The 15,738-nt window shown below is 38.1% G+C and overlaps 1 protein-coding gene across 7 annotated transcripts in view; it reads right to left on the reverse strand.

The window, feature by feature from the left end:
• The window catches only part of ARHGAP32 (Rho GTPase activating protein 32), a 267,370-nt gene that overhangs the window by 16,214 nt on the left and 235,418 nt on the right, over positions 1-15,738 (reverse strand). For all 7 annotated transcript variants that reach the window (XM_067751560.1, XM_067751559.1, XM_067751558.1 and 4 more), the window contains 5 exons: positions 10,413-10,557; positions 9,880-9,962; positions 2,287-2,394; positions 1,521-1,666; positions 702-897 (listed from right to left, as the gene is read on the reverse strand). In XM_067751560.1, coding sequence (XP_067607661.1) covers positions 702-897; positions 1,521-1,666; positions 2,287-2,394; positions 9,880-9,962; positions 10,413-10,557 — 678 coding nt within the window. The remainder of the gene's footprint in view (positions 1-701; positions 898-1,520; positions 1,667-2,286; positions 2,395-9,879; positions 9,963-10,412; positions 10,558-15,738) is intronic.

A 15,738-nucleotide genomic window follows, 5' to 3' on the forward strand; every position in this document is an offset into this window, starting at 1 on the left:
GCCAAAGCAGTAACCCGAGGTCAAAATTAACTCACATACATTAGTCTTCCCACAGTAACTTAGTAAAGAAGATATAAAAATCGTGTTATTACCATTTCTTTAGAGAAACAGAGAATAGGAGCTGGAAAGGACACTGAGAGAGTGAACAGCAGCGGTTCTCAAACTTTGTCACACATCAGAACCACCTGGAAGGTCTGATAAAAGACTGACTGCGGGACCCCAGCCCAGAGTTCTGGTGCAGTGGGTCTGGGGTTGGGGCTGGCCAAGAATGATCCGCCAGTCGGGAGATGCACTGTGAGGAGCACTGGTCTACTGTGAACTCAGTGGGAACCCATGTCACGCCATCATCCATTCACTGTTTTTTGAATAAGCTGTCGCAATGTTTATTTCTAAACAAATTTCTCAACAACATATTTCAGAGAGAAAATGACACCCTACATAGAGGAAATGTATCATTTTCCTAACAATATTCCCTGAACAGCAGACTTTCCTCTCCTTTCCAACAATGACATGATGTTGTAATGCTTTTCGAGAATCATTCACATCAGTCCCTATGAGGTAACATCCGGAGTCGAAGGAACAGGTTTTTCTGGGACTGGCACAGAATCAATATAGTAATACTAAAATGCAAAAGTAAAAGAAAAGAAAATTACAAATAGCCATGAAATGCACATTTTTGAGGAGGACTAAATGAATTTTACCTTTCAGGTGGGAACTCAATTATGGTGTGAAATTTTCCCTGAAGTGCAGCAGGTCCTTCTCCTACTTCGATATATTTGTTTTCAGTCACAATTGGAGAATTGACCTGAGCCTGTGTTCGTGCCTGGGCCTCCTCCAGTGTCAGCAGTTTGGTGGATGGAGATGAAACCAGCAGGGACTTGGGTCTTGATAGAGAAGCTTTGGAAAGAAAAAAAAGCAATGAAGAGAGTCGAACTTCATGACACGGGGTGGGGGGGGGGGGAAAGATGTAAATATCTGTGGGTGTATATAACAATCTGCTTATTGTCCATCCATCTATCTCCCTTTCTGTGTTGTTTTATATTTTCTTCATTAAGTTTTTTAAATGGTAAAAGTAATAGAGCCTTATACTAAGTGAGGAATAAAAGATTACACACCAGGTTATTAACAGTGATAGATATAAATATAAAATTCCTTAAGTAATTTAACTATTTTCTTTTCTTAAAAGATTCTAGGCAAGGCCTAGTATCATTCATGTATTTTTAGTTTTGGAAGGAATTTTACTTCTGCTGCTCTACATTACACCTTTATATACATCAATAATAGGTGACATGATACATTTTTTATGGGCCCTGAACTTAGATCATGATAGGTCTAATACTTAGTAATCACTAAAAACATACAAAATAACTGTTATATTGTGCATTTTGGGGAACAGATATAAATTAGCTGCTTTCTACTAAGACAGATTTATTAAATTGAGATAAGAAATGCAGTTTCCCAAACTGGTAGAGGTTTTAACACATGTTCCTGGTAGTGAACAACATCTGTTAGAGCCATACCTGCCCCTTCCTGAATGACCGTGCTGATCTTCCCACTGAAAAGGACGTCAACGTGATTGAGGATGAACTCAACAACCACAGACTGAATTCTCACTTCCATGAAAGCTGCTGTCCCACTGAAGCAGGCCGATTCTATCTGTTTTGATCTGTGGGGTAAACAACATTACCATCACAGGGTCCCCAAAACAGCAGTCTTAAAGACCATTATTTTTTGCTTTATGTGTAAATCACAGACAAACCAGAGGAAGAATGCATACTTTTACAGTGCCTTGGCTAAACCCTGACTGCCTGTTTTAGGAAGATGCTCATAAAAACAACACATTAGTTTTACTTTTAAAAATTATCCTTGGACTTCCTTGGTGGCACAGTGGTTAAGAATCCGCCTGGCAATGTAGGGGACACGGGTTCAAGCCCTGGTCCAGGAAGATTCCACATGCCGCGGAGCAACAAAGCCCATGTGCCACAACTACTGAGCCTGCACTCTAGAGCCTTCGAGCCACAACTACTGAGCCCACACGCCTAGAGCCCGTGCTCCACAACAAGAGAAGCCACCGCAATGAGAAGCCTGCGCACCGCAACCAAGAGTAGCCCCCCGCTGGCCGCAACTAGAGAAAGCTCGTGCGCAGCAACAAAGACCCAACGCAGCCAAAAATAAATAAAATTAATTAATTAATTAAAAAAAATTATACTTAAGGAACACTGATGAATTACTTTTATTTAAAGTCACTCTGCTTCTACTTCAGGTCGTAAGTCAAATGCAACTTACCTTAGCAGGTTTGGAGCCCAAACAATTGCTAGGTTTTTTGCATGCATATTTGTGATGGAACAATAGTCAGCTAGAAGAGACAAGTGTCTCATTAGGAACTCCAGCGTTCTGGAAAATGAAATACAACATATTAACAAAAAGAAACACCAGGTATCAGTATACAGCATAAAGGCTCCACTAATTAACTTGTAAGTTTTCAGTGGCAAAATGGAAAAAGAAACCATAAAAACCCCAGCAAATTTTTTTGCTGCCTATTACGTTCGAATATTATTACTACTACAGAGCTGTCAGAATATTACGGACTCTACATTTTATATATGATAATTACATCTACAGAATACTAAGGAAAAAAGTCTAAGGCAGATGCAGTAAGAAATGAAAGTTTCTGAGAGAACTGGCTCAGAAAATGAAACAGCCTCAGTTTTAAAGAAATCTTTAGGAATATTTGCTCCTGCCTGTTAGAAATTTAGTTTCAGGGACACCAGTGAAGTGAATCCTCCACAAAATTTAGTTTCTAGACAAATACTATCAAGAAGTTATGCTATTCTACTTGCAGCAGACATGCTAACAGGAAAGAATTCAAACTTTTCTTCTGTAAAAGAAAACATTTCAGAAGTCTAAAAAGAGTTAAAAGAAAAATTCCAGTAGGTACCCAAGAGGGAAAATATTTGAACAAATAACATGCTCTTGGGATAGAAAGCCTACTTCAAATCCTAATATCCTGGTTTATCTTATACATTCTAAGTGTGATTTATTTAAATAATTTTTTATAGAGAGAGGGATTAAACAGTAGGGCAGAGTATTTTGGGAAATAAAGCATGATCAGCTTAAATGTAAGTCAAGTCAGATAAACACAGAGGTATTACCTATCAGCTTACAAAACTATTAAAGACAACGAACAGAAGACAGAAGTTTAAGATTGTTATTTGAAACAGAAATTAAATTGTGGTCAACATATAAGGCTTCAAGATTCAGAGGAGCCTGACATGAATTTGAGAAAAGGAAGATAACAGCTCAAGGCACTGTTCAAGAAGCCTCTACAGGGACTCTCACCAGATTCTCACAACAGACCCCACAGCACAGTGTTACCATCCCCCATTTTATGGGTGACAGAGCCAATGTTGGCCCAGGTTACAGAGACAAGCGGTGCTGGAATCAAACCCAGGTCAGCTTGGCTCCAAAGTCTGTGCTCGTCAATAGCATTGAGTATCTACTCTAGCTGGCAAAAAAAGGGGGTAATTTTTGGTCCTTCTTCTGTACAAGTTAAATAAGGAAAGACACACAGAAGTGAGGCTGGCCTGGAGACAATGTAGAGACAGGAAGCTTGAGAAACGTATTTAGAACACAATGTAAAATTTTATTATTTGGAGTCGGTGGAGTAGAAGGAGGAAGGTAAAGATGAAAGCACTTCAGAAATGTATTTTAAAAGAAATGCAAATTAAAACAAAAGACACCATTTTATTCACACACCTAATTGTAAAGATTTACATCTAACTGTAAATCTTCACATCTAATTGTAAAGATGTTTTAAAACCTAAGGGGGAATTTTAGTCAGAGTGCCATGAAATGAGCATTTCATATTTAGCAGAGTATAAAACTGCATATACCTTTATGGAATACAAGTTGAAAACTGCTTTATTTTGGGAAGAAACTTTTAAGATCTTTTGATTTCCAAGAATTCCTAGATTTTTATCCAAAAAAATAACCTTGATCCCCCAAAAGATTCAGGTAAATGGATGGTCCTCATAGCAGTGTTCAAAATTGGAGAAAAACTCCCACCATACAAACAGATTAAATAGGCAAATTAGGGGAAAGGTTTATATAACATATGGCTCATTCACATGAAAGAACACTATTAAGAATCATGTTTTTCAAGAACAATTAAGGAATTAGAAAATGTGAATGTTAAAATCTTAGAAAGTCTGAATCAAAAGAGATATATGAAGTACAAGATACACAACTTACATAGAAGAAACTAGAATATAAAAACACATTACATAGGAGATAGATGCCAAGGAGGAAATATGTATACAGTGAGTAATATGTATGAAACAGGTGGGCATTATGGTAGGTAAATGCACATCAGGAGAGAAGAGGATAATATTAGGATATACGTATTCCATATACATAGACATATATCAGCAATCTATAAAATATATAGTGTACAAAATAAGTAAAATGCATATGCAATATATAACTGCACATTTACTATGTGCTAGGTTTCTATTCTGAGAATACAGTGATAAGACAGGATTCGTGACCTCAGGGAGCTTAAACTTTAGAGGGGTTATATCTAGAATAGGCAATACAGTAAATATAAAAAACATATAGAAGGATATTTGTACAATATATAATATATAGCAGGAAAGGTACATAATGTTCAAGAGGGAAGATTGAATAGACAGCAAGGGAGTTATACATGTAATTTCCTGGGGAAATACCTACATATTATTAAGAAATATCTATATAATAAAGGAGAATATATACTTTGGTAGAAGAAATATAAATAATAGTAGAGTAGATAAGCATAATATAGTAAAAAAGTTATATGTATCAATATAGTAGGAAATATATATGTATGTATGTGAGTATATTTTTATATATATATATGCACACACACATTTATGTTTCTGTGTACGTGTTTGTAGAGATAAAATACACAACAAAGTAAAAACATAAAGATACACAGCAGACAATAATAATAATGGTTATTAACTCATATAAATAGTAATTATTTAACAGGCCTTGTTCTGAGTGCTTTCCTTTTAATATTCGTAACAATCCTATGAGAAAAGTACTATTATCTCTCTCTTACAAACAAGGAAACTGAGCCCAGAGAGGCAAAGGAACTTGCCCAAGGTCACAAGGTCAGACAGCTAACACAGACCATTGGCTCCAGAAGCCCTGCACTATAATTTCTATAATATATAGAAATTATATATAATAGGTGATATAAATGTACTACACTGCAGGGGATAAATATATAAGGAATATAAATAAAACAAACTGTACTTCACTAAATGAGAAATATATACATATATATGTATATAATATACACATGTATGTATACATATGATATATACATACATACTCTTTCTCTCTATATATACACACATATATACTCTCTCTCTGTACGATATATGATAGGGTTTCTTCCTACTCTCCTTACTGATGTTCTCTTAATTCACCCACAAGATTAACCAGTAACACTCTCAATTCCCTCTGTAAACCGTACTGATGATTAACGTCCAAGGCACAATAAGTTTCTTTGGCTAACATACTGAATAATTTGACTAATATCATTTGAATTATAAGCTTACCTAAAGCCAATGTTAAGTATTTCTATGACTGTTTATGGAAGGTTATTTTAATTCATAGTTAAGTTAAATGCCATCAACATTTATAAAACAAAATTTTAGAAAGATTTCTATGAAACCTCAGTGGAATGCTCTGCAAAGTCTTGATAAAGATGAGCCGCCGAATGAGGAAGAAACAAGTACCGTGATGAGCAGAGAACAATTTAAAACAAAACAAAACCTGTAATTATCAATAATATTCTCACAGAGGGAAGAGATATATCCATGAAATAAGAATAGAAGAGGATGCTATAAAGGAGAAACATTCAGAGAAACAAGAAAGAGAGGGAGGAAGGGAAGGCGGGCAGTTAGTTCTCAGAAGTAATTTTTTTTTTTAATCATGAGATGGACTGGAGGAAACCCATATGTGGAAACTGACAAAGACAAGGTGAGAAACTAAAAGAGCTAGTTCACGAGTTAAAACAATTCCAGAAAGAGAATAAAGAAAAGGGATGAGGTTTACATTGCAATGAGAACCATCAAGGAAATAATATAAGAAAATGTCTCAGAAGTTTCCAAAAAAGCCCAGTGAGTGCCCAGAGCAAAGAATGAAAAAGAACCCACTCCAAGATGAGTCACTAAGGAAATGGACCACTAGGTATGTTCTAAATTTAAAGATATCCAGAAAGGATATACACAATACAAAACAGATCATATAAAAAAGTAGCACTCTCGTATCAGACTTTGCTGCAGCATTTTTGCTTAGATGCCAATAGTGTAATACCATCAAAATTATGGGAAAATACTATTTACAGACTAAAATTCTATAGCCAACTATCAGTCAAATATTGAGGAGAATAAGAGCATCTTCATATCAAAGTCTCAAAACATTTACCTCCCATACACCTTTTCTCACAGAGCTACTGAAGATGTACACTAGGAAAGCAGGGAGTAAAACATGGAAGGTGACAGCCAGAGATCCAGAAGAGAAGGGATCTAACTCGTGAAGAAAGTGATGGAGGGAATTTCCAGGAGGAAGGTGAAGGGCTGGAGCTGCGTGGAGATCCAGGGAGCAATCAACCCAGACAGAGCAGTGGGACAGAAGGCACCAGGAGGGGTGTTTTCATGGGGAGAAACTTCTTTTAAAAGGTTGCTTGATGTGTTTAAATACAACTAAGAGAACATCCACAGTTCTGTGAGAGAGACAGGGGACAGACTAGCAATAAACAGATACTCAGCAAACCAAAAACAGGCCATCACTCCAAGAAAACACAGTTATTCCAAAAGGGAAATAAAATCCTAGTATACTATTAGACACAGCTGTGAATAACAGTTAAGTAGTTACAACAACGTAGAAAATAAACTCTGGCTTCACACCAAATGCTGATACAACCAGACTAGGAAGAGGAGAGAAGGGGCCGTGTGTTTGTGTGCTGTTGGGGATGGGGAGTTACAGCTACACCCTCATTTACCACAAAATGAAGGCAAATAATTACACCTAAAAATGAAAAATCAGGAAATAAAAACATAAGCATGCTATTTAGAAACAGAGGAGTAAACTCTAGAAGTAAGAGTTGAGAATAATAACTTCTGGGTAAGAGAAATTAGAACGGGGAGAGGAGACTGCTGCTTATTTATTTATTTATTTATTTATTTATTTTTGGCTGCATTGGGTCTTCGTTGCTGTGCATGGGCTTTCTCTAGTTGCGGCGAGCGGGAGCTACTCTTTGTCGCAGTGCGTGGGCTCCTCATTGCAGTGGCTTCTCTTGTTGTGGAGCACGGGCTCTACGTGTGCAGGCTTCAGTAGTTGTGGCATAAGGGCTCAGTAGTTGTAGCTTGCAGGCTCTAGAGCGCAGGCTCAGTAGTTGTGGTGCACGGGCTTAGTTGCTCCGTGGCATGTGGGATCTTCCCAGACCAGGGCTCGAACCCGTGTCCCCTGCATTGGCAGGTGGATTCTTAACCACTGCACCATCAGGAAAGCCCCAGGACTGCTGGTTTTTTGCTGCCAGCTTTGCATAAGCGTTTGACTTTTTAAAACTATGTACATAAGTTATATTGACCATTTTAATTTAGAGAGAAAAGATATTCACGTAGTACCTCATGTAAAACTATAAAGAAGCCTCGGCTTAAATCTAATCATCTGTCTTTCTATGCTTTATACTAAAAAAAATATTAAAGGCCAGACTCATTCACACATTTGATCTCATTACATTAAAAGGCATCCTCTTCAGAAGGCATTGTTAGTATTGTTAGTATTTTCACATATATGGAGATTGATGCTTGGAGAGGCCACACAGCTAGTAAGTGATGAAGCTGGAAATTCAAACTTGGGTCTATCTACGAAAGCCAATATTCTCAACCTATTGCGCTAGGTTTCTTTTTCCGGTAAGTTAAAGAAATTCCTGGTCCCCCTTAAAACTATTTTGTAATAACTGTGTGTTGATCAGATTTGTCTTCTCAACCTTCTTTTAAAGGGCTAAACACCTAAATTTCTTAAGCTTGCTTCACAAAAGTTCTTTTGAGGTTTTTCCCACTGTTCAGTGGGTCCTTAAGACCCCTCAGAGTTCTCGCGCCCCTCCTAAGACAGGCCACAGCAACAGGACAAGCCAACGCTGAGTTACCTCCTGACTCGACCGCCAGGCATTGACAGCTACAGGGTTGACCAAAAGAGGTGTTGGTTTTTAATGTTGATTGAAAATTTTCATGTTGATTTAGTGCCAAATTTAGTGCCAATTAAAAAATATATATATGAACAATGTCATTTTGAAAAGATCAGCACTAAATTACTTAATTTGTGAATTAAAAAATCTACTGAATTCAATTTCTTGTCAGTAACTGAAATTTTAAAATTTTATCTTTTTGCTTCTTTGTACACTATAATCAATCCATAATTTATGCCATTTTCTTTCTCTCACTAAACGGCAGTTATCCTCCATTTTATTCTGTCTTCTCAGACATAGCAACAGTATTTCTGAGAGTCGAAGCCAACATACAAATTAAATTGGGTTTTAAAAAGCAGCAACGAAAGAGAGGGTTCAAAATGGTGGTACAGGAAGATCCTGAGCTTACCTCCTCACACGGACACACCAAAGCTATAACTAGATACCCATAGGATGACTCTCTCCACAAAAAGCCTAAAGGCTGGCAGAGCAGCTCTTCTACAGAAAGGACAAAAAAGTGGTGTGGGAAAGCCCCACTGGGATGGAGCGGAGGGGAAAGATGCAGTTGTGCCAGTTACCTCCATCCATGGCAGGTGGCCCACAAGTGGGAGGGATATGACAAACATGGAGCTCCCTCCTCCCTGAGCTCTGACCCCACCTCTGCCAGATCTGGAAGGTGTGAGCAACCCCCTGAATGCCTTGCGTTTCTGAGCCCCAGAGCACTGAAATAATCGGACAGACAGATGTTGTCAGGCTATCACCCCCAGGGCACTGCAGAGACAACAGACACCCCCCCCCCCAAATCTCTCAGCAGCCACTCCTTCAAAACTGGAGGAGACAGCTGTTTCAACTAATACGTAGAAACACACACAGAGGGTCAGGCAAAACGAAGGGAAAAAGGGTTATATTCCAAATGAAAGAGTAAGACAAAACCTCAGAAAAAGACGCTAATGAAACAGAGATAAAGAGTTCAAAGTAATGGTCATAAAGATGCTCATTAAACTTGAGAAAAGAATGGATGAACAGAGAGATCTTCAACAAAGAGAAAAATACAAGAAAGTTCCAAACAGAAGTTACAGAGCTGAAAAATAAAATAATCTAACTAAAAAATATACTAGAGGGATTCAAGAGCAGACTGGATGAAGCAGAAGGATGGATTAGCGAGCTAGAAGACAAAGCAATGGAAATCACCCATATAAAACAGCAAAAAGAAAAAAGGAATTTAAAAAAGTGAAGATTCCTCAAGGGTCATCTTCTGGGTAAACAAGTAAACAGGCACCCAGCACTGTGTCAATATTTTGGATTTATTTTGGATTTAAGCAAAGCAATTCACTATGTATTCACACCTGTGGTCATACACCCACTACCTTCAGCAATTTCTCAGTGTCTCAAAAAACAAACGAACAAACGGGCCCAGTCAACCATCCATTTGTTCATTCATTCATACATTTGTTAAGTGCCTACTGGATGCCAAGCACTGTGCCAGACCCTGAGAATACAAAGACAAATAAATACAAATGTATGGAAAAACAGAAGTTTAAATAGTTAGAACTCCAAGTAAATTTAAACAGAAACCCCAGAACCCACTTTTACACAACTGACTTCTACTTTTGGCTGGTATTTTACATGCGGTTTACCTGTAGTGTGGAGGGGGGAGCTGCTGGATGACATCATGAATTTTTATCAGCCTTTCTTCATCTGTTGCTGCTGAAACAGCATCCTAGAACAACCATAATGCAAAATGAACTATTAGGCTTTGTTGGTAAAAATGAAAGTTCTTCATTTACAATTCAGTTTCACTTTGAGATTAACTGACTTTACTCTTTGATGCTGAACTATGAGGAAAAACAATGCAGCATTCAAGGAAGTAAACTTTGTTTCCACACTATATAGACACTGAAATCTATTAAAACATAATATTTTTAAAATTTTATGATAACCAGTATCGAGGGTTATAAGATTAGTGGCTCAAAGTCAGAAACCGAAAGAGTGAAAATGTGAAAACAGTGAAGATTGTGGACCAGCTAGCAGTACAGTGTTTTTATTTTCGTTAAAGGATCCCTCTTCCTCATACAACTATCTCATATGACCAAACCAATCTTCACACATTTTGAACAAAACCACAGGAAAACTCCAAACAGAACTTGACCTAAAAGTGACTTGTACTCACAGAAAACTTCTCATACAGCTGGTAGGTGAGCAAAGGGTTTGGGAGCTCTCGGAAATACAGCTTACACAGGGAGCCCACGGAATGGATGTCTTGAACGTAGGGTTCTTTTGTCAGGTCGGGAACATGTTCAGAGTCAAATTCATGGCTAAAAAGATAGATGAGAGACAACAAAACTATTTTTTTGAAAGAAAGGCAAATATGACTTTAAAACAGAAAGGAAAGGTCCAAAGTATTAACCTCTACCTCAGTGAGTTAATATTTTCTTCAAATGACTATATTTCATAGAAGTTATATTTGGGCTTCAGTAGTAATCCAATGTCTGATCATGAAACAAGTGTTTTTCTAAATGGAAATTAAGGGAACAGCTTTAATATTAAAATGGACAGAAATCTCTGAAATGTGTGTGAAAGAGCAGCTCTTACCAGAGATCTGAAAACAGGACTTCTAATTCCTAATGGTTTAAATACCCAATGTTTTGGCAATTCTGAAAACTAGAGTTGAATGGCAGCTGGTCCATGTATGACTATGTGCAGAAATTCCTCAGGTACAAGAAGTACAGTTCAGGAGTGCTTTATGGATGAGGGATAAGGAAGCCAGAAACAATATAAAGCAATTCCCAGCCAACACCAAATTTTAAAAGAAAGCAAAATCTGCAGCATTACAGTGAGTGAAATAAAAATTGTGCTCAGAACACTAAGGCAGATGAAGCTCACTCTGAGGCGGTTAACTAATATTAATCTACAGACATGAGACCCTTATGAACCTAGAGGATTAAATGTATGTGGACAATCTGAATATGAGATCTGCTGCGTCCGAAACTAAAGATTGAAACCTTTTTCAGTAAAAGAATCAATTTGAGGAGGCGGAGTCAAGATGGTGGTGTGGGAAGATGCAGAGTTAGCATCTCCCCACAACTAAGGCACCTGCCGGCTGCTGGTGGGGGGCTCTGATCCCAAGGAGACAGGAGGAACCCCCAAGTGAACGAGTAGGACGCAGGGGGACTGAGGCGGGAGGAGAAGTAGAGGCCAGACAGGATCGACGCTCCTGAGGGCGGGGAGATCAGGAGAGGCAGGGGGGAGGGAGCCTCCCAGACCGGAAGAGCAGGAGAGGAGAGGAGTGCAACTGCCTCGCCCACTAATGGCCCTGCCCCCACAGCCCCCAGGGCCTTTTCCAGCCTTCTGGGTCCTAAACATAGGCCCCGCCCACCACCCAAACCTTGCCCTTCCTTAGGCCCTGTCCTCCACAGCCAAGGCCTTTTCTCCCATTTAAACAAATTTTTTTCCTTTTCCCTCCTCCTCTTTTTTCACTATTGTGGTACTGAGGTATCTTCTGGATGTTGATTCATCTATATTTTTATATCCTTTCTAACATATCTGTTAGTTTCCTAATTTTATTTTTTACTTTGTTATTCTTTTTTTTTTTTTTTGCCGCCCCACGTGGCTTGTGGGATCTTGGTTCACGAGCCGGGGGTTGGGCCAAAGCTCCTGTGGTGGGAGCTCTGAGTCTGAACCACTGGACTAACACAGAACCTCAGACCCCAGGGAATATTCATCGGAGTGAGGATTCATGGAGCTCCTCACCTCAGCACCAAGACCCAGCTCTACCCAACAGCCTACAAACTGCAGCTGTACCCAACAGCCTACAAACTTCCATGTTGGAAGCCTCAGGCCAAACAACCAGTAAGGCAGAAATACAAGCCCACTCACGAAAAAATTTTTTTAAAAAAATGAGAAAGCAAAAAAATACATCACAGATGAAGGAGCAAGGTAAAAACCTACAAGCCCAAATAAATGAAGAGGAAATAGGCAATCTACCTGAAAAAGAATTCAGAATAGTGATAGTAAAGATGATCCAGAATCTCGGAAATAGAATGGAGGCACGGATTGAGAAAATATAAGAAATGTTTAACAAAGATCTAGAAGAACTAAAGAACAAACAAACAGAGATGAACACCACAATAACTGAAATGAAAAAACACTAGAAGGAATCAATAACAGAATAACTGAGGCAGAAGAACAAATAAGTGAGCTGGAAGACAAAATGGTGGAAATAACTGCTGAGGAGCAGAATAAAGAAAAAAGAATGAAAAGAACTGAAGACAATCTAAGAGACCTCTGCGACAACACTAAACACACCAACATTCAAATTATAGGGGTCCCAGAAGAAAAAGAGAAAAACAAAGGGTCTGAGAAAATATTTGAAGAGATTATAGTTGAAAACTTCCCTAACATGGGAAAGGAAATAGTCACCCAAGTCCAGGAAGCACAGAGAGTCCCATACAGGATAAACCCTAGGAAAAACACACCAAGACACATCTTAATCAAACTAACAAAAATTAAATTCAAAGGAAAAATATTAAAAGCAGCAAAGGAAAAACAAAAAATAACATACGAAGGAACCCCCATAAAGTTATCAGCTGATTTTTCAGCAGAAACCCTGCAAGCCAGAAGGGAGTGGCAGGATATACTTAAAGTGATGAAAGAGAAAAACCTACAACCAAGATTACTCTACCCAGCAAGGATCTCATTCAGATTCCATGGAGAAGTCAAAAGCTTTTCAAACAAGTAAAAGCTAAGAGAATTCACACCACCAAACCAGCTTTACAACAAATGCTAAAGGAACTTCTCTAGGCGGGAAACACAAGAGAAGAAAAAGACCCACAAAACAAACCCCAAAACAATTAAGAAAATGGTAACAGGAACATACATATTGAAAATAACCTTGAATGTAAATAGGTTAAATGCCCCAACCCAAAGACACAGACTGGCTGAATGGATACAAAAACAAGACTCATACATATGCTGTCTACAAGAGACCCACTTCAGACCTAGGGACACATACAGACTTGAGATAGAGGGGATGGAAAAAGATATTCCATGCAAATGGAAATCAAAAGAAAGCTGGAGTAGCAATTCTCATCTCAGACAAAATAGACTTTAAAATAAAGAATGTTACAAGATATAAGGAAGGACAATACATAATGATCAAAGGATCAATCCAAGAAGAAGATATAACAATTTTAAATGTTTATGCACCCAACATAGGAGCACCTCAATACATAAGGCAAATGCTAACAACCATGAAAGGAGAAATCAACAGTAACACAATAATAGTAGGGGACTTTAACACACCACTTACACCAATAGACAGATCATCCAAACAGAAAATAAATAAGGAAACACAAGCTTTAAATGACACACTAGATCAGAGAGATTTAACTGATATTTATAGAACATTCCATCCAAAAATGGCAGAATACACTTTCTTCTCAAGTGCACACAGAAAGTTCTCCAGGATAGATCACATCTTGGGTCACAAATGAAGGCTCGGAGAATTTAAGAAAACTGAAATCATATCAAGCATCTTTTCCGACCACAGCGCCATGAGATCGGAAATCAATACAGGAAAGAAACTGTAAAACACACAAATACACGGAGGCTAAACACTGTGCTCCTAAATAACCAAGAGATCACTGAAGAAATCAAAAAAGAAATTAAAAAAATACATAGAAACAAATGACAACGAAAACATGCCAACCCAAAACCTATGGGACACAGCGAAAGCAGTTCTAAGAGGGAAGTTTATAGCAATTCAATCTCACCTCAAGAAACAAGAAAAATCTCAAATAAACAATCTAACCCTGCACTTAAAACAACTAGAGAAACAAGAACAAGAAAACCCAAAGTCAGTAGAAGGAAAGAAATCAACAAGATCAGAGCAGAAATAAATGAAAGAGAAATGAAAAAACAACAGCAAAGATCAATAAAACTAAAAGCTGAGGGCTTCACTGGTGGCGCAGTGGTTGAGAGTCCGCCTGCCGACGCAAGGGACACGGGTTTGTGCCCCGGTCCAGGAAGATCCCACATGCCGTGGAGCGGCTGGGCCCGTGAGCCATGGCTGCTGAGACTGCGCATCCGGAGCCTGTGCTCCGCAGCGGGAGAGGCCACAGCAGTGAGAGGCCTGTGTACCGCAAAAAAAAAAAAACAAAAAAACCCAAAAACTAAAAGCTGGTTCTTTAAGAAGATAAACAAAATGGATAAACCCTTAGCCTGACTCATCAATAAAAAAAGGAAGAGGAGGCAAAACAATAAAATTAGAAATGAAAAAGGAGAAATCACAACTGACACAGCAGAAATACAAAGGATTATAAGAGAATACTACAAACAACTGCATGCCAATAAAATGGACAACCACAAAGAAATGGACAAATTGTTGGAAAGGTACAATTTTCGAAGACTGAACCAGGAAGATTTAGAATATATAAACAGACCTATCAAAAATAATGAAATTGAAAGCATAATTAAAAATCTTCCAACAAACAAAAGTCCAGGAGCAGATGGCTTCACAGGAAAATTTTATCAAACATTTAGAGAAGAGCTAACACCGATCCTTCTCAAACTCTTCCCAAAAACTGCAGAGGGAGAAACACTCCCAAATTCATTCTATGAGGTCACCAACACCCTGATACCAAAAGCAGAAAAAGATATCACAGAGAAAGAAAATTATAGACCAATATCCCTGATGAACATAGATGCAAAGATCCTCAACAAAATAATAGCAAACAGAATCCAACAGCACATTAAAAGGATCATATACCATGATCAAGTGGGATTTATCCCAGGGATGCAAGGATTCTTCAATATATGCAAATCAATGTGAAACACCACATCAACAAATTAAGGAATAAAAACCATGTGATCATCTCAATAGATGCAGAAAAAGCTTCTAACAAAATTCAACACCTATTTATGATAAAAAGTCTCCAGAAAATGGGCATAGAGGGAACCTACCTCAACATAGCAAAGGCCATATATGACAAACCCACAGTAAGCATCATACTCAATGGTGAAAAACTGAAAGCATTTCCACTAAGATCAGGAAGAAGACAAGGATGTCCACTTTCACCACGCTTATTCAACATAGTTTTGGAAGTCCTAGTCACAGCAATCAGAGAAGAAAAAGAAATAAAAGGAGTACAAATTGGAAAAGAAGAAGTAAAACTGTCAGTTTGCGATGACATGATACTATAATAGAAAATCCTAAAGATGCACCAGAAAACTACTAGAACTAATCAATGAATTTGGTAAGGTTGCAGGATACAAAATTAATGCACAGAAATCTCTGGCATTCCTATGCACCAACAACGAAAAATCAGAAAGAGAAATGAAGGAAACACACCCATCTACCACTGCAACATAATAAAATACCTAGGAATAAACCTGCCTAAGGAGGCAAAAGACTTCTACTCAGAAAACTATAAAACACTGATGAAAGAAATCAAAGATGACATAAACAGGTGGAGAAATATACCATGTTCTTGGATTGG

This window comes from Pseudorca crassidens, chromosome 9, assembly GCF_039906515.1.
Source record: "Pseudorca crassidens isolate mPseCra1 chromosome 9, mPseCra1.hap1, whole genome shotgun sequence".
Classification (NCBI taxonomy): Eukaryota; Metazoa; Chordata; class Mammalia; order Artiodactyla; family Delphinidae; genus Pseudorca; species Pseudorca crassidens.